At 40.0% G+C, this 19,956-nt stretch overlaps 1 protein-coding gene across 1 annotated transcript in view; it reads right to left on the minus strand.

The window, feature by feature from the left end:
• The window catches only part of KIF24 (kinesin family member 24), a 36,161-nt gene extending 18,571 nt beyond the window's left edge, over positions 1 to 17,590 (minus strand). The window contains exons 1-7 of the mRNA XM_074994425.1: positions 17,525 to 17,590; positions 16,604 to 17,243; positions 11,936 to 12,125; positions 7,535 to 7,632; positions 5,880 to 6,095; positions 3,886 to 3,973; positions 377 to 498 (exon numbers count right to left, since the gene is read on the minus strand). Of these exons, the coding sequence (XP_074850526.1) occupies positions 377 to 498; positions 3,886 to 3,973; positions 5,880 to 6,095; positions 7,535 to 7,632; positions 11,936 to 12,125; positions 16,604 to 17,243; positions 17,525 to 17,585 (1,415 nt within the window). The 5' untranslated portion in view covers positions 17,586 to 17,590. The remainder of the gene's footprint in view (positions 1 to 376; positions 499 to 3,885; positions 3,974 to 5,879; positions 6,096 to 7,534; positions 7,633 to 11,935; positions 12,126 to 16,603; positions 17,244 to 17,524) is intronic.
• Positions 17,591 to 19,956: the final 2,366 nt, after the last annotated feature.

Here is a 19,956-nt window from a genome sequence, read left to right on the forward strand (position 1 = left end):
CCTCCCATTATTAGTTGCTTGGACATGTTGTCTTGTCTTACATTTAGAATAATCTCTGTGACAAAGATTGCATCTTACTTGTTTGGAAGGTGCCTATCACATTTTTAAACACCCCCAAATAACAGCAAGCAACTGATCATCCTTTTTGGACTTGGTGAGACGGATACCCATTTACTACTGCAGCCAATGGCCAATCAGTAAGGGCCTCCAGTACTGGGGTTCACTGTTTTATACACCTCAAGAGCTCAGCTAACACAAAAGTCACTAGACAGCTATGGCTGCTCTGTCATCGCATATGTGCATGGTCTCATTTAATGCCAACAGGATGAAATTGAAATGTCTCTATCAAAGCTGATAAATCAGCTTCAAAACTCACCTCCCAAACATTCTGTTTGCGGTATCTTTAATCTGAATCTGGATGATAGCATGAGAACGGGAGGAATCCGAGTTGACTCCGGTCGCCCCAGTGCTGCGCTCCTTTCCACCCTTCAAAATTACCTGAAAAACCAAGACGACAAAACAAAGGTCAATTGTACATGTGATAAGTGCACTCTTTCTTAATATACACTATATTGATTCAGAACCCCGCATATTGGTACTGAGTGTGTTCAACAAAGGCTTTATAAAATGAGATTGTCACACCAGTGTATTGAATCTTCATTTCTATTTGTTATACTACTACAATACAAAAATCAAGTGGAATAAATATATCGTGGAAATGAAAAGGACAAAGTGAGGCTTCAGAAGTTACACCTGAGGACTTGTGAGATGGATGATTTTTTTAAGTTCATGTTCTAATCTCACTGAAAGGTTTAGTCAGCCAGAAATCTAAGAGGCATGTAGTGCAGTGTGATACCAAGTTCCAGTCCACTCAACCATCTCTGTAACCGGAAGGAAATGAAACTTTGTCAAAGTAAGCAGCAAGACTGATGTGATCAGTTTAGACTGAACTACCAAGAACAGAACAGCATGAGAGATAGAAGATGGGCTGAGGGACCTTCAGGGCTAGAATTCTGGATAATTCTCTGTCTCAAATCTCTGGAGTCATAAGATTGCTTTTGCAAGCCTATAAAAAACAGATATCAGGAAATAAAACAGTCTATATTAACAGAGAGGGAGCCGTGCTAGTCTATATACTATCAAAACAAAAAAGCAGTCAAGTAGCACTTTAAAGACTAACAAAATAATTTATTAATAAATTTCTTGGTCTGAAGAAGTGGGTCTGTCCCACAAAAGCTCACCTAATAAATTACTTTGTTAGTCTTTAAAGTGCTACTTGACTGCTTTTTTGTTTTGAGAGTCTATATTAAAGTTTCTAGAATAACAGGAATACAATAAAATGCCAACATAGCAAAATCAAGAAACTCTTTAAATATACAGTATTGCCTTCTACAGGGCATCCACTCAAATCATCAAGCTAGCCTACTGGTGTAGCTCCTGAGGTAAATTGTACATACAATACATGCACTTTCTCAACATATGGGCTATGTCTACACTAGCCAAAAACTTCAAAATGGCCATGCAAATGGCCATTTCAAAGTTTACTAATGAAGCGCTGAAATACATATTCAGCACTCCATTAGCATGCAAGCGGCTGCGGCACTTTGAAATTGATGCGGCTCGCCGCCGTGCGGCTGGTCCAGACGGGGCTTCTTTTCAAAAGGACACTGCCAACTTCGAAGTCCCCTTATTCCTATGAGCAGATGGGAATAAGGGGACTTCGAAGTAGTGGGGGTTCCTTTTGAAAAGGAGCCTCGTCTGGACGAGCCGCGTCAATTTCGAAGTGCCGCGGCCGCCCGCATGCTAATGAAGCACTGAATATGTATTTCAGCGCTTCATTAGTAAACTTCGAAATGGCCATTTGCATGGCCATTTCGAAGTTTTTGGCTAGTGTAGACACGGCCATGGTGTATTGAACAGAATCCCACATATCTGGTACTTTGTTAAACCAGACCTAAACGCAGGGACAGTTTGTGAACAGAGGGCAATGCATCGGTAAATAACAAACAGTCATGAAGTATGCATGGAAGACTACTGAATACATTTAGTAGCATACAATTCGTGAGCATCAATCCGTCTAAAGGTGCTGTATTGAAAAGAGCATACAGTAAACCCTTGAGTTACACGGGGGTTGCATTCTTGCAACCCTCTGCGTAACTCACATTTTTGCACAAGTCAGGGGCTGAGGGAACCAAGCTGCCCCCTGGTTCCTGACTCCCCTGGGCTCGCAGAAGCCAAGAAACTGACCAGCCCATGAGGGCTGGTCAGTTTCCTGGCTCCCAGAGGAGTGGGAGCTAGCAGGCAGCCTGGTTCCTGTCCCCTACAGCTTGCAGGATGTGGGAAACTGACCAGCTCAGGGCTAGTCAGTTTCCCAGTTCTGCCAGCCAGGAACGAAGCTGCCACTTGGTTCCCAGCTCCCCTCCACCTGTGGGGCCAGGAAACTGACCAGACCGCTAGGGCAGGTCAGTTTCCTGGTTTCTTCTCCCTGCCTTCCTCCAGTAACGCAGCTGGGGGAAAGCAGGGAGAAGGCTTTTAGCTTGCCTAAGTGCAGACAGCCGTGGGCAGTTAAGCTAGCTAAAAGCCTTCCCCCTGCTTTCCTCCAGGCAGATGGCTATTAAGATGACAGCTGCGCAGCTGGGGGAAGGCAGAGAGGAAGGTCCACAGAGCAGCTTCAAGTTGTGCTTAATTCACGTTCAAGAGTCTTATGCACAACTTGAAGCCATGTATTTTGAAGGTTTACTGTATACACAATACTAAATTAGATGTTTTTGCCAAGATATCTGGAAGAAAAAAAAACAAACAAACAGCCATAATAGCAGCTACACATAATTTTCAATCCCTTACCGAGCAAAAAATTAAATGATATATATCCAAGCCCAACAGCAATTGCAATCAGCACCAGCTTTATCAGCACAGGACACGATAAAGAATTAGCTTGAGCCCATGTCTTACTCAGCTGAGTAAGGGAGACAGATTTAGCACTACTTTTGCTAACTATCAGCTGCTTCTCAGAAGAAAAAAAGGTAATTTTAAAGAGCAGCTGCCAGCAAGCAGTTACTTACTCCACATAGTATTTCAATCATAATTCATCTGAATCCAATTTTATTTAATTTCTAAGTCAACTGTTTACTTTTAAATTTACACAAAACCGCCCAAATGGCCAAAAAGACAGAAGAGATAAAGTGAAAGAACTTGTAAGAGTTAGAGAAGGTTGCTTTGGAGAAAGACCTGAACCCATGAAGAAAATGAAAGAGAAATTAAGCAACATCATAATTTTCTTGATGTATTCCTGTCTCAATATCTTTGTTACTTCTGACATTTTATTGCCTTCACTTGTGCCATGTTTATCTTAGACTATAAACTTTCAGACCAGCCATCTGTTTTCATTTGTTTGCCAAATGCAGTGCATGTCAATTTGTAAAGTTTATTTACATTTTTCTTTTGCACCTATTTCTAGTAATGTACGGTTATGACAAAAATTTCATATATAATATGGACATAGCTATTTTTTATATTTTAAGGTCTCTGAGGTTTGTTATGCTGGGATATTGACATTTCTCGGCTGCTTCATTCAGCCTCATGGCAAAGATCCCACCTGGGATGTGGCTGTAACAGTGACAGCCTCAATTGTGTCACTGTAACTTGTTTTAGCTGCACATGTGCTCATTAAAGGCCGTTTTGAAAGTGTTCTGCTGTGGCTATCCAGCTCTTCAAACTGGTTCAGATGTTCTTTTAGAGCCCCATAATAGAATGCCCATGTGTATATGATACAGTCTGGAGCAGCAACACCTGCATATGCCCCTTTCTCTACTCCATGATAAACCATTTGATGAGTTAGTGCAACAGGGCTTTGGAAGATGAAATAAGCATTGACCATCAAATTACCTCTAATAGTAGGTCTACAGTATCCACTTGAATCTCACGCAGGCCAACTATTTGTACAACATGTTTACTGTCTTCTCTTGCAAAAAGTCTGCAGCAGAAACAACAACGTTTAGTTCGAAAGGGTCATTCTGAAGACAGAGAGTAATAATGATTCTGCCCACATATCAGTGCTATATAGTGGTGCTCAAATGTTTTCAGTCATGCTGTCCCCTTACCAGTACTAGAATCTATCTGTGGCCCTCTCCATGACTACACAGGCAATGCCTTCTCAACAGAGGAGCTTGGGCTGAAGGCAGAGGTGGGTGATGGAACTAGAAATGGGGGAGGAGATGTGGTGCGAGGCAGAGCAGAATTAAAGCAGAGCTGCTCTGGGGCTGCAGCATGGAGTAGAGTAAACCTGGGTCTGGAGCTGGTCTGGCTGGGTGTAGAAAGTGATAGAGTGGAGTTGACCCTGGAGGCAGAGGAGGAGTAGGGGCTGAACAGGGTTGGAGGCATGGCTGATTTGAGGGAGGAGCAGGTCGAAGCATGGCACTCCCTCCCTGCCCCTGATAGGTACTGGCCCCCCAGTCTGAAAACCACTGCAGTATAAAGAAGTACTGCAATGAGTGATTAGCAAGGCTACAAATCAGGTTGTCATTAACACACCATCTGTCATGTGTCATCTGTGCTTTTCAAATTTCACTGTTAGAAGGACATTGGCAGTGTCTATTTTTTGGATGTTCCTGATAAAATGATCAGCACTGAAATAGTTAATGATAACATTTATATTGTCATCTTTAGATTTCAGCATTCACTCCACACTTAGAGCATTTGTTTCAGGCTATCTTCAGGCTCCCAGGGAGATCTTAACTTTGAAAACAGACATTGCGTATATCTTCACAACCAAAAAGTTTCAAAAAGTCATCTTAATGACAACTTAGAGCCTGGCCATAGATGAATTCTGCAGCAGATCCAACACCTGCAGAATCAGAGCACGAGTGACTTTGCTAAAAAAACAAAACAAAACAAAACAAAACAACACTTACAGTGAATATTATAGTATGATTGGTAATAAAAGCTGGTAGGCTTACATCCAAGCAAAAGGAGCTTCTACAGCCCTGTGGACTATTACTCAATATCATGTAGGCCTTTAAAAAGGACCTCAGGAGAGACAGAACACAGGAACATGCTTGCCTCATGATGAGGCACAGACTCTGCTAAGCAAAAATCTGCTCACTTCAAGGGCCCCACTGGTTCCAGATGAAAGTTACAATCACTGCCAGGCTTCTATTATTCAGCAAGATTTTGACTGAACAGTATCTTAGTTTGTTGTATTTAGATATTTTTTGGTCAGGGAAGTTTTACGTAGGAAGAACATCTCAAGTATTTTGATTTTGCTCGAGTTTAGTGGCACTGTACAGCACTTAAATACCATTGCTCCATTAGAATTCCTAATGTGCACAGTACAAGTCAAAACCTTATCAGTAAATAGCCCTTTTATGGAATCAGGAAACCTGCTGCACTTCCAGGCTTCAGGGAAGGCAGAGGTACAGTTTGCTTTTCTTCCTTCTTGTGGAACCCCAATTAATAATTAATTCTTCTTATTTTCAACTGTTCTGTGCTACTCAGCTATTCCTATAATGTGTGAAATTCCAGTTCAATCTCAGGTTACCTTGCTAAAGAACTGTAAAAAAGCTAATGTGACTGTGCCAGTGTGTCAGGGTGAAGCCTGGCAGAGCATATCTAACAGAGAGCTCATATCTCAGATGCGTGTCCTCACTTTCATTTATTTTATTCCTGTAGAAATAAGACAAAGGGGGTGTGTCTATAGATGCTACAACATATTGGGCCAGAGTCAACTATGCTTACACATTCTGAGCAATACCTTATTCCATAAATAACCTGAGTTAAATCAATTGTACTTGTTAAAAATTAATTCTGTTCAGTCCAACTACACAATGAAATAAAATCAATTTTTCATCCTTTTTTCACAGCAATGTGTCTTATTTAAATACCTTCTCCTTCCATTTAGCAGGTCATAAAGCTGTCCACAGTAGATCTCATAAAAACTGATCCATACATGAAGCTCTCTCCTTGATTGTGAGGCCTCTAGTTGTCTAAAGATGTCCTTAGCAGCCAATGCATAGAGTCCTGGGTTCTGGTGACTCCCTATCATAGTGTAAGTTTTGCCAGCACCAGTCTGTCCATATGCAAAGCAAGTGGCATTGCCTCTGTAAAGACATTTTACTTTTAGTAACTTATCTGGTCCTCTGAGGTCTATTAAAAGAAAATCTGCAGTATTAATATCTACACACACTGCTGCCCCTCAGCAATAGGATTTTATCATGCATATCTTTTTGGGACCTGAAAAATACATTCTGTTGTATCAGAGATTTTCATATTGTGCTCTGTGGAGAGCAATGTAGACACATAATGCTGGCTCTGTCCTTTGTTTCCAGATGCTAAATCCACATTAAAAGAAACTAAAACACATTAAATACTTTTGCTGTATTACTTTTCCATGTAAACAATTGTAGCTACCACAGGAATGGTATGCGATCATGAATGAGGAAATGGATGGATTATGAATTGAAGGAGAGCAGGTTTGCATGATTATTAAAGTAAGGAGTAGGATGTTCATGAAATCGCTTCTATATTGACATATGATTCACTCAGTGAAAAAAAACTTAACAACCCTAGCACTATGCTTTGCATGTTGAAGTTAGCTTATGTGAGGTTACTCTCCATTGCTGTAGTTTTCTTAACAAGTATCTCTCTTTAACCTTACATGCTTTAACATTACGTGAACAAAGTCCACAAAATGCAAACTAATTCTCAGCAACTGGTACGGCACAGCAAATTACCCTCTCCTTTCCCCAAGGACTTCATTCATGATAACACAACCATGAGCAAATTGGGGATAGAATTTCTGGCCCATCTGATGACCCCTGGAGGTTCTTGATAACAGAAAGCTTCAACTTGTTAATTTTTCAGTATACTCATATAATTCCTTTCTATCAAGTGGTCAAAATTAAATTGTTAAACTATCCAAGCTTGCTTTTTCTCTGTATTCAAAGTTATATATGTAAAACCAGCCTGATTTTTCTATGAATAAGAAGGTATATTATAATTCTTTCTCTAAATAGAAATAAGATAAAATAAACTACAGGTTTAGTGATCAATTTATACTATGTGGACTATATAAGTACACCTCAAAGTACTTTACAAACACGCTCAAAACAGCCCCCTGAAAGTGTTTTATGTCTCTTTCACAGATGAGTTAACTTAACAATTCAGTTCTTTCTCACTTAATCTAAATCAGAAAGAAGTCAAACAGAGCAGAGAATTGGGATCCTGGAATCCTGACACCAAATCTCTCATTTTAATTAAACCGAACTACCCCCCAAGTAACTCTTGGTGTCTGACTATATGCTTTTCTCAGGGCAAATCTTCCATTAAATCCAAAGGGAGTTTTGCCTGAATAAGGACTGCAGGGTAATGTCCTTATTTGTTAAAACTGCATACACGGACTTTTTTTGTATTTTGTACACACCTTTCGAAAACCAGGGTGAATGGAAAAGGTGAAATTAATGTTTTTTAGAAAAAAAAAGTTACACAACAAAGTCGTACATGAAAAATGAAAACTTAAAAGGAATTAATGGCATCCTACCCGTTAAAAATGTGCTGAATGAGAGGGTGAGCAGTCTTCATATACACATCCTGATTGGTACATGCCTCACCAAAGACTTCATCAAAATAAAAAACATGCTGAAAAACAAGTGATTTTTTTTAAACACAAAATGGGATTTACCCCATATTGCACAGCACATCTTATGGCCTTGATCCAGTGCTAACTGAAATCAACAGAAGTCTTTCCATTGACTTCAAGAGGCTTTGGAGCAGGTCTTACCTGACGAAGTAAAAGTCACATTTTAAGTAGCATGCACAGCTACAACCCACCAAGAAATAAAATATGCAAGTAGAAAATAAAAAGATTGTTCCACCCATCACCACCATCCTCACATAGACTGTACAGCAGCCATAAAAAACAGAACCATGAAAGTGATTTTAAAAAGTTAATTTATTCCTGAAATGAACCAACTCTCAGCAACTCAGGCTACATCTACACTATGAGATAAATTCAGATTTATTGAAATCAATTTTATAACGCTGGGTTTTATAAATTCAAATTTGAGTATCCTCACTTGCCCCACAAATTCAACTTATTGCTGCCACACTCAATTGCTAAACATCACCTGTTGCAGCAGTGCATTGTGGGAACCTATCTCAAAGTTCCCTAAGCCCCATAGCATTCTGGGTATTTCTGCTGGTGCAGGATGGGAAAAAAAATGCCCCACAAGTGGCTGTGGGTATGTTGTATCATCTTCCCACATTGCACTGCTCTCTATCCCCTCCCATGGAATGCAAACGGGCATTTTTCTAGGAGAAAGGAAGGAAAAGTAGGGTATAGCAGTAGCAGATATCGCCAACTTAACTGGCATCTCTTGCTTCTATAAGTGAATTGCTTTTTATAACTGGGGAGAGGGATAGCTCAATCATTTGAGCACTGGTGTGCTAAACCCTGGGATGTGAGTTTAATCCTTGAGGGGGCCGTGTTTAGACTGGGGAAAATAGATTTAAAAAAAAAAAAAAATCTGTCCAGGATGGTGATTGGTCCTACTGTGAAGGCAGGAGACTGGACCTGATGACCTCTCAAGGTCCCTTCCAGTTCTGTGACACAGGTATAGCTCCATATAAAATTGTAGCTGTAACTGAATTACCAAAGATTTTACAAAGAGCAGCAGGTGGCTGCAATGGGCAGCAAGGTGTCTGTAGTCTTCTCAACTGGCCCTCCACCCACTGTGCCCTGTGTTTACAGGAGGCTGAAGCATGAAGAAACAGGACAGGAAATGTTAGGAAAAAGATTTTGGGCTTCCTACTAAGTCTTTCCAAAATGTGACGGCACTGAAATCTCTTACACTGAACTTATAATGGGAATAGGAATCTCACCTGGCCCTCCACCCACTGTTCCCTGTCTTTTTGAGAGGACAAAGCATGAAGAAAGACAATAGGAAAGGTTAGGAAAAATATTTTATCACTGAAATATCAAACATTTTGCAAAAAGCAGCAAGTGTCTACAATGGGCAGCAAGACCCCAAGAATATTTGTGGTGTGTGTGGAGGTCTGGGGTCTGACTGCAGAGCCAGTTGAAGTGCTCCTCCATTCCCAAAAATCTTAGCTGCCAAGAGAGACTTTCCCCCAGTGGCAGCAAGCCCCCAAATATATATTTGGGGAGGAGGGGGCGTGGTCTGGAGTCTCTACTGTAGAGCCAGTTGAAATGTTCCTCCACCCCTGAAAATCTTAGCTGCTGGGGGGAGACTTCTCCCTGGTGGCAGCATGTCCCTGAATACATATTTTGGGTGGGAGTGTGTAGAGAGGATGAGTGCAGAGCCAGCTGAAGAGGTCCCCACAGTGTCTACAAGGCCCTGCAAGTCTTAGCTGCTGAGGGAGACATTCCTCTGGCAGCAGCAAGCCCCAAATATATATTTTGGGTGTGGGGTAAGTGAGCGCAGAGCCAGTTGAAGAGGTTCTCTGGGCGGCAGCAAGCACCTGAAAATCTTAGCCAATGGGGGGTGGGCAGTAGCAAGCCCCTGAAAATCTTTCCCGCCCTTGGAGCCTTCACCATGCATAAGCCAGGACGTGGTGCTGCCTGGAAGCATGGTCCGCACTGGGTAGCAGGCATGTCCTTTTATAGGGTTGGGGGCTAGCCACATGATGTGGTTGGGTGCAGGAAAGACCCTGAGTGTGTGGTATCTGTGGGGGAGGACGGGGGAGGGAGCCTGCACAAATGTAAAGCACAGAAAAGAAGTTTCTCAGCCTCTCACACAAACCTAGCTGCCACGGGGTGCAGTGGAGCAGGGGCTGGCACCAGCGCAAAATAAAAAAAAAAACAAGCGCTCAGCTAGCACAGGTAGAGACAGAGACAGCAACAGAGGGAGAGCAAGAGCAATGGAAGCAGACAGAATAGAGCACTGTGAGGCATTGTGGGATACATACAGGACACCTCTGGAGGCTAATGAATCTGATTCAAATACTTGGTGCTTCTACACTAGTCTTTATTTGAACTTTTAAATTCGAACTTGACACTACACTCAGCTGGTTCTGACGATGATATGATATTGATATTAGTGTCTAATTTGACCTAATGGTTTTTACAGTGAAGACAGTGATGTTTTAATATTGAGCTAACTGCCTTACATTCGAATTTATCTCGTAGTGTAGACATAGCCACAGTATGATTATACACTAGACAGGTAAAAATCAGATCATAGATCCAGCATTATCTACTTTACCTATGGCACACACCATACGCTTTGTGCGGGCAAGGATCAAACGGCTGGCATGAGAAAGTGGATCTTACTATGAGAAGTAGACGACTTTCTGCACATAGGGCCTGATCCAAAGCCCACTAATGTATATGAAAAGATATCTATTGATTTCAATGGACTTTGAATCAGGCTGTTACAGATTTTAATATTTTGCTTATCAAGATAACTTTATAAGACACACATCACACTTCAGTGAGGACCCCAGTGAGATGGCATCTATAACATTTTACTTCAGTATAGGACAAAACAGCTCTGCGTAATCTCACATAGAAGGGTTGCAGAATCCCAAGGACTGCATGAATTACGCACAAATGATTCATGCTAGCATACATGCACATCTAAACAGTTTAATAAGATGATGGCATATTTCTACTTGCACTACAGTGATTTATAGTAAAATTTATTATAATTTAGTTGGGGAGATTTATTTCAGTATTTATATATCAAGGTGAAAGGTGCTACAGAAGTGCCTAAAATAGTCAGCCTAGCCACATGGAGACTGAGGAAGTAGAATTATAGCATATATCCAACTGCAAAAGGTGTTCTATGAATGGGGCCTGAGAGAGTTAGCAAAGTTAATTTTACTACCCCGAACAGTTGTTGTCAGTCCTCATATTATAAAAATAACACACAGAAGACCAGCATATCTTGCTGCTCTCTAGAAATCAGGTCTGTTCCTGGTGCTGTCAGTCAGAATAAGAACGTAAACTATGGCAGCAGAAGGTACCCAGGATTTAGAAACAAAGACCATATGAGAACTGCACTTTAAAAAGCATTTGCCTGTGGAGTGATGGAAAACTAGGAAAGCCCTAGCAGGCATGTGTGACTTATAGAATGGAACTACTGCACCAAAGTCCTGTGGAAGGTGGCTATAGGGAACTCAGCAGGCAACTCACTGCTGTTGGCAAAAGTCCTGGCACCCAGGTCTTAGAAAAAGGATGTTCATTTTTGAAGGGATAAGGTAGACAGTGAACAAATGACAGAGGAAAAAAAGTATTTATTGGGAATTAAAAATTCCAGACTTCTATTCTCTGACACCTCATATAAATCAAGAATGATTCCAATGGATTTACACTGGGGTAAGTGAGAGAAGAACTCAGACTTCTGTGTTTAATGTGAAAAAGAAAGATAGAAGAATACCTATTTCCACCACCGAAATCCCAACCCTGTTTTCATCCCTCATTAGGCTATGTCTACAAAACTTGGGAAGTGGCCAGATTCCCAAGGCGTTCGGTCGACAGTAAATCAACAGAATGCAGCACTTTTACCAATAGTTTTATCATGCTCCCCACGAGGCATAACGCCTCTGTTAACAGGAGGCCAACCTAGACGTTCCGGGGGGCCCTCTGTTGACAGACAGGGCTGCCGAGACATCAGACAGTCCTGTCTGCTGTGCTTTCAGTTGGCCATTTTGTCAAGAGCACGGCCAGGCAGTCCGGTCGCTCTCTGGCAACAGAACGGATTGCTCTTGCAATCCGCTTGGCAAGTTGACCATGATCTTTTGACAGAAGTTTTGTTGGAAAGTATCTTCCAACAAAAACTTCTGTACACAAATTGCTGTAATCTAGACGTAGCCTTAGTGTAATGCATGAACACTATCACTCCACCACTCAAGCAGCTAGCACAGTGCTCCTATGTATTATAAGCAGATAGGTGTTCTAAGAGCAAAATGAGCAAGTTACCTGCAAAATATACTGGGTAAGATCAACTGCCTCCTTCTTCTCATGGAGAAGAAGAGTTTCTTTATCTTCCACAGTGATGATATTAACTTCCCCTCGACGCTCCTCTCTCAGGCCCAGTGGGCGTTTTCTGACGCATACTCGAATTTTGTCAGTAGCTGTCCATGGCACCTCCTTCTCATGGGTACTAGATCTAGAATACATGATCACAAATTTATGTTTGAAAAAAGATAATGCTAGACAATTCAAAATATCCATGGACTTGGCCAGAAGCTCAGTTGTTAACAACCACTACTTGGCGAACGCAGCCCTGTTTCTCTCATTTTGACAGATGTCCAAAAACTTAATATTATAAATGCAAAGGTTTCTATTGTTTCTCTTAAAAGCAGGGATGCGATCATTTTGAGTACTTTTGTTAAAGTGACAGCACTGATTTTATTAAATTTCTATTTTCCCTGTAATTCTGAGTCTATTTCTGATCCAGCATAACTCCAGGTGTCCGGAAACCAATGATCCAAAATAATAAAAACACATTTTCTGGAGGTTGTTCTCACCAGGAATTTCTTTAGATTTTGTAATAAGATTGCTCTGCCCCAGGAAATGACATATTCTTTGCCTCTATACAGAAACATCTTTTTTTTTTTTTAAATAGATCTCCACACGGCTTTCCTTAATATCCATCACTCTTTGTCCTTCTTGAACACTTCCATTAAGAATCCTATGTGCTTGCAACTTCTGCTGGTCAGAATCCTGTTCCTTTAAACATTCATTTTCAGTTTGGGTAAGAGCTTATATCTTCCCACTATCCCGTTCACTGTGGAACACTACAAGGCTCTTCCTGTAGCACTCTCTCTTTCCTCACTGCTGGACACAACTTTTGTGTGGCTGGGATCCACCATTAGATATCTTTCAGCATACCCGTTGAAATACACAGACAGATGGAAAGGAAAAGGATCATCAGATTCTGGCTTCACCATAACTTTCTATTAGTGCTTCACAGACTGAAGTCTGTTGGTGAGAAGACCCATCTCCCACATCTCTAATTTCTGTTCCACTCCAGAATTCAGATATAAACTATGTTTTAAGGCCAGAAATCTCAGTCAAACTTGATTCTGAATTATCTTTTCCTTCCACATGCCAAATCTGCCTCTTACCACACCAATGGTGTTGCTGGGATTCACATCTCTTTGGTTCTTGAATTCTTATCACATAATAATTAGTTGTACTAGGACAGCAGCATGCACCGTGTGCTAAGTGCTGCATACACCGATCATGAGACATTGTCTATAACCTGAAACACTCCACCAAAGATATACAAAGATGGGAGAAGAGGGGTACAATCTATAATCAAAGTAGAGGAATACAGGTTCACATATGCTGCCTGCCAAGACTTCAACTCTCTCCCAACCATTCTCAGAGAAATTAAGTAATTTCTTCCCTAGCTGATTAACCAAGTATGTAAAATATCTTGAGATACAACGTATGGAAGATGCTGTCCAGTCTTCCATTTTCAAGCACTTTTCTACCTGGCTCTGAATGTGAATTAGAATTGGTAACTATCATTTTAATCAAACCCTTGCCTTCCCTGAAAGTAAAATTTCTGCCCTGATGTCCAAAAGCTCTTACACAACATTTTAATGCACAGCTTTAAAGCAAACATGCACCAGACTTCTGTTATATTAAAAACAAAAACAACACAGGATTTGTACCAGCTTTTCCATTTTTACTGGGACTATAGGCTTGTTATTTCAAATGCTACTGTATTGCCAGTTTGATTCCAGAAAAATGTTGAGAGCTGTTCTCAAGGGGAAAAGAGGTTTCCATTCAAATACAGGGCCTGATCCTATAGATCTTAGTGAAACATGTATTCCTAACAATTTACCTCAGAAGAACTTTTTACATGAATACAGATTTTAATCCTATATTTGCATGGAACCCTCTTTACCAATAGTGGGCAACCTGCAGGCTGCATGCGGCCCACTGGGTCTCCACCTGTGGTTCCTCTGGCTGTCCCCTTTCCCCATGCGCCTATTGCACACTGGGGCACCAGAGTCCACACTTCCTCTGACTACCCTTCAGTCCCAGCACTTTTGGAGGAGCCACAAATTGCCTGATTTGTGCTCCGTTCTCCTCCCTGCCAGAGTGGAATGCCCTCAATCAGCTGTTCATGGCATTCCAGCTCTGGAAAAGAGGGGCATGGAACATGAATCAGGTGATCCACTTGCTCTGAAAGTGCAGGGAGGGAGGGGTAGAAGCAGGTAAGTATGAGAGAGGAGTGTTGTAGGGTTATGGGGAGGCCACAGGTGTTTGGAACCACAGTGGTGAAGGAGGGACACTCAGGCTGACCACCCACTGTTGATGGTTGCCCATCTCTGCTCTTCACCCTTGAGAGAACATAACAGTTGAGATCATCTGACATGCACAACATCAGAGTCCCCTCCTGACACAAACAGGATGATGCTAGGGGCCAGATCTTCTCAGTGATAAGTCACCGGTTCTAGAACTTACTTCCCAGCTCAGTTCACTGGAGCCTGGATTTGGTGACTCTCAGGACACAGTGAAGTAGTCACCTTTTCCTGGGTGTTGAGGAAGGAGGGAGAACTAGTGAGTGATCTGTGAAAAGGTATGCCTTTTTGATGCTACAGAAGGGTAGAAGTTGTCTGTTAAGACTCACATTTTATTGTATATACTTTGTACTGGATCAAAGTATTTTAATTCCATGTACTGTACTTAACAAAAAAGCAGTGCTGTAATTTGTTAGTGTTTAAAGTGCTACAGGGCTGCTCTTTTGTTTTGTGAAGATACAGACTAACATGGCTACCTCTCTGTGACTGTACTGCACTTGACATTTAAAGACAGATTTATAGAAAATCTAAACAAATAATGATTACACCACCTGAGAAGAGAGATATATTTTATTTTATTTTCAAAAGGAGAAAGGCAACTGGGAGCCTATTAATAGCCATAAAGGCAGAAGAAACTTACATGTTACCCTGTCTACTAACATTAACATCAAACCATTTGCTATGAACAAGTGAAACATTTTAAAACACATTTACAGAAACAAATAGCTCGTTATCTTAGTTTTATGAATTAATTCTAGCATTCTTGACAGCTGAGAACATAGTAATATTTGCTTTCACTATCTAACCACATCCAATCTATTCTCTCCCATTCCCTATTGCGACATTATATCCCACTTCTGTTTGTCCCAAGATGGATACTTAGGCTGTTGGGTGCTGAGCCCATTGCCCCCTATGCTAATCTATATAGTCTCACTGTTTCCTCAGACTCCTCTCTCTATATCCATCTGTTGACTCTTGTCTTTACCTATAAGTAGTTTGGGACAAGGACTGTCTTTTTGGTCTGTGTTTTAATAAACCCCAGTACAATGCGGTCCTGATCCTTGAGTTGGGCTCCTAAATATTCCAGTAACACAAATGATAATAATAATAAATATAATTTAATTTCTTACTTATAAATCCATTTATAAGTAGGAAAAATAGACGTAAATATGATGTGGATTAAAAATTCTCAATGCCAAAATATGTTGCACATCATTTTTCAGCAGTATAGCTGTAAAATTATCTTTTGACAGCCCTAAGCTCAGTCTTAGGCAGTTTATAAATATCATGTCATTATAGAATTTGCCAAGCCCATAACAATATTTCAGAAGCATTATCTATAATGTAGTGCTTTTGATTTGGATTTGTATGCATGTAAAGAATAAAATGCTAACAAGTTTTCAGATATATTTCCAGCAAAGTACTCTTTGGGACAGAGGCATTACATGCACTACATTATCACCCTTCTAGATTCTGGTTCGAATTCTAATTTAGTTCACAAAAGAAAATGGCTATGCTGGTTTCCTCCAGTCTTATCTATTCACATCAGAAAATACCCAAGACTTAAGAAATTCCCTATATTAAAACAACATGGAAGTGGTCAGTAACTCAGTACGAAGGTGTATTGGCAGAACAGCATGGGAGTTCCCTGACTGGATTAACATGGCAGTGCTGCAGCTGAGCAAGGAAGTTCATCAGCAGGTTTCCAAGCAGGTGATGTTTATACAGTACTTACCTGTACTCTGCCTAGTCAAAGCAAATACTATTACGTCTTAATTTTCATAAACATTACATTTATCCTGGTTCTTTTTTAAAGTGATACATCACGAATTCCCTTAACAAAAACTGTATCCACTGTACTTCATGTCATTTTTACTGAGGAAAACTTGTGACACAGTTTGCTTGCAGCTTGGCATGCAGTATTTTGTGGGAAAAAAAGTTTTAATTACGCAAGATGGCTATACTGAAAAATATGAAAAGGTGACCAGAACAAACACAAAACAAAAGCATAAGCACTGCAACCCCCAAAAGCCTATTCTTAACTAATTCTGGCAAACAACAACTGGTGAATTCAGTTGAATTTTTTTACTCCTCCAGGAAAGTCCCAAGTGCTAATTTTTACTCCAATAGGAAAGTCCCAAGTGCAAATCCTCCCAGGATTATACACCCCCTTTGTAGAAGATGTACATTGTTTGACTCTAGTTATACATAATGCTGAGAGTTTATGCAGGAGCTTCCTTTTTTTGATCCAAAAGGAGTTATTAATCTTGTCAGTTAACTCCAAAATAAAATAAACAATAGTGAAATAAAAGCTAATGGTTATTACCTGACACAAGAATGAGGTAGTCCATAATTATACCCGGAAATATGAGTTACTCTTTGTACAATAGGAGCTTCAGAATCTCCCAACAAAGGAGCAATATTATCTGATGAACATATTGTAGAACAGCCCAGTTCATTTTGTGTGCATTTTCCAGGAGCATACAAGATGTCCCTTCTGGTTATTTCAGTGTCCTCTGAGTCATCTGGTAGGACGTGTCCTAAAATTTCCACCAAATTTTCCTTCTCTTCATTAGCACTGAAGTCAGACAAACTATGCAATTCAAGTTCAGAGTCTTTAATTGTTTCATCCTTTTTCTCAAAGAGAGACTCAAAATGTAGTTGTCTACGAGGACCTGACCTGGTCACCTGATGTCGGATGTAGTGGTCCCATGGTTGCAAATCTTGTTTGGTTGTGTCTGCTCCTTTCTCATCTTCCTGCATAATTTTGAGGATTCTAATTAGCTGAAAGAGGCGCTTGCGATCATTCATGTTATGGACCCCTAATTTGGCATAATCTTTCATGGCAATCTTGGCTAGCTCCTCTATCTTCTGAAGGCCAAGGGCAACAAACTGAGGATAATATTTTTCAAGTTCTGCTTCACAAAGGCATTCATACAGATACGATGCCATCTTTAATTTAAGCTCTATTAGAAATCAAATAAAAGATACGTTAGATCCTTACAAAACAGTCATAGCTGACAATGGTAATGGGAAAAAACAAATAAACAGTTTTTCTCCAGCCATCTATAGATGTTATTATCTACAGCTAGGATAGGCCTACATAAAATCCTGTCTTCCATAGATTGAACTAACATTTCGTAATGTAATAAATGGAAAAAAATATACCAAATAAAGGGCAAGCAAATTATTTCTATATATACAAAATGTACAATAAAGCTACATACACATATCTACAGTCACTTACTGCTGCACACTCCCAGTGCTTGTGGTGTGTTCTCAACGAATGCCACAGGGTACTGAAACATAGTCCACCAGCTACAGAATGTAAAATGCCTAATTTTAGATGTGCAACTTAATGTCCAGGCATGTGGTCTTAACTGATACTCATGGTTAATTAACAAAATGTATAAGAAATGGATAAAGGCAGATTTAAAGATCAAGCCTGAAAGAAAAAGAATTATTTTATGTATTATATACATAGAATACACACACTACAGCATAGGCATAAATATTTTTTTTTCTTTATAAAGTTTAGATTTCCTGTGTATCATGTATTGTTTCAGACAGGAACATACTATCCATAAACTGAAATGTATTGTACTTTTCCAAACCTGTATAAAGTATTGGAACTCCACACTCAGGTTTTCTGGAAATACTCAAAAAATGTCATCATAGTAAAATATGTGAAAATGACTCTCAGTTCTCAAACCTTTGTTTGCCTACCACAGTATATTTTCCAATGTTTACTTCCAGCTTGATTAACATCTGCAAAATTTTGTACTTGTTTTCTAAGATACACAAATGCTGTACTACCTATATCCTTTGGCTACTTATGGTAGCTTTATAGATGTTTATATAGAGTCTAAACCCAATGGTGCTTCACTTCTGACTGAAAACTTTTGAGTGTTAACATTACTCAGCAGATAAGTAATTGTGCATTACTAAAAGACTTTTTTGTTTCCTAGTAAAGCTGGTTACATTCATTTGCACAAATAATATATTGTTTAAGAAAATGTATTTGCTGAAAAAAACCCAGATATTCACCTGCTATCATTAAAATCAATGGCAAACTAAGTCTGTGTAGTAAAAACATTCCTTCTGTCTAATAATATACTGATTGAATAGGGTATTCCAGAAAATTAAGGGCTGCACTAGCTTTAGAAGCAGAAATCTGATTTATAAAGAAGGGTTGGCCATAACACGATTAGTGGTTGAATAAGAAAATCTAGCAAAACGGAAGGCAAAACCACTGTTAACTGGCAAGTCCTAATCAATGCTTCTGTTGGAAATTCTGAGTAGAGAGAGAGATTTATTAGCTTCTAGGAGCAAGCGGGTGGGGGGAGGGAACAGACAAAATAGAAAGAAGTGAGGAATTCAATAGCTTAAGTAGTCTAGCTACCATTTACAATATGGGTGGTACATTCAGAAGTACTCAGCATTCTGCCAACTATACCATTTTGAAGTTAAAAAAGAGTTAAGACATCATTATCCCAGCCCACATGTTCAAACATTAACTCTAGTTATGATCCCACTGACGGGTGCAAATGACCTTTTCTGTGTGATGAAGAGTAAATGGAGCACAGGACTGGCAAAATTTCTGATGCCAAGAATTGCAGATGCTTGAGATGGAAAAGAGACTTTAAATCCCACACTGTCCATTTAGTGTTCCCCAGGGCAGGATTATACCCTGAATTATATTTACCATATTTATAGTATGTATAATATTAAATTAAATACAGACTCTGTAACAGCATAAAAACCAGTTACAATATTTAGTCCCATGTGACTGAGTTAATTTCAATTTTCTGCAGAGTGGAAGAAGAAGGGAAAATAGGTAGACTTGACAGGGTACAGAAGTTGATTTTTTTTTAAAGTTCCAAGATTCGAGAAGAAATTCAACTATTTATATAAATAAACATTCCATGATGTGGTGTACAAAGAACTGAATGGGTCTTCCCCACAAAAGGATCATTTAATTTATGTAATATTTTTAGGCATCAAGAAGAGTACAAACATTTATTTTCAAACAAAAATTCAATCCTTGAAGAAAACTGCTGTCTTGTTTCCATTCCTTGGGGGCAGGGGCCCAGTAATTTACATGTTTTCTAGAAAGGCTACATTAACAACTACACTGCCATCTGCTGGTGAAAAAGACTTCTCTGATTTTCCTAACAGCTGCAACTACACAAGAAGCATCTGTCAACAGACGTGACTGTTGGAAGGGATTTCCAGGCAAAGCTTCTGGCAATAGATTGCATCTACACAGAAAAGCAAATCAAAAGAGCAATCCACAACTGTCGGCAGAGAGCAGCCAGACTGTCCAGCTCCCTCTGAATAGAATGGCTGACCGGAAGCTATGTGAACAGGGCTGCCAGGTGAACTGGAAGCCCTGTTTTCAGGCAAAAAGGCCACAAAGCATCTAACATGGCTGTTTTGTCGACAGGAAACTGTCGAAAAAGGCATTATACCTGACTGTGGATGGAGAGATATAATGCTGCTGGTAGGTGCGCCAACTTTGATTGACAAAGTGCTGACAAAGCACATTCTGCCTATAGATGCTCTATGGGTTTTTCCGACAAAAGCCCAGTTTTGCCAGAAAAACCCTCTCGTGTAGATGTCCAGATCATGAATAACTATCAGTCCTCTAAGTTTTCATTGGGATGTAAGTTCATTTAT

The sequence above is a fragment of the Carettochelys insculpta genome, chromosome 5, assembly GCF_033958435.1.
Source record: "Carettochelys insculpta isolate YL-2023 chromosome 5, ASM3395843v1, whole genome shotgun sequence".
NCBI lineage: Eukaryota > Metazoa > Chordata > Testudines > Carettochelyidae > Carettochelys > Carettochelys insculpta.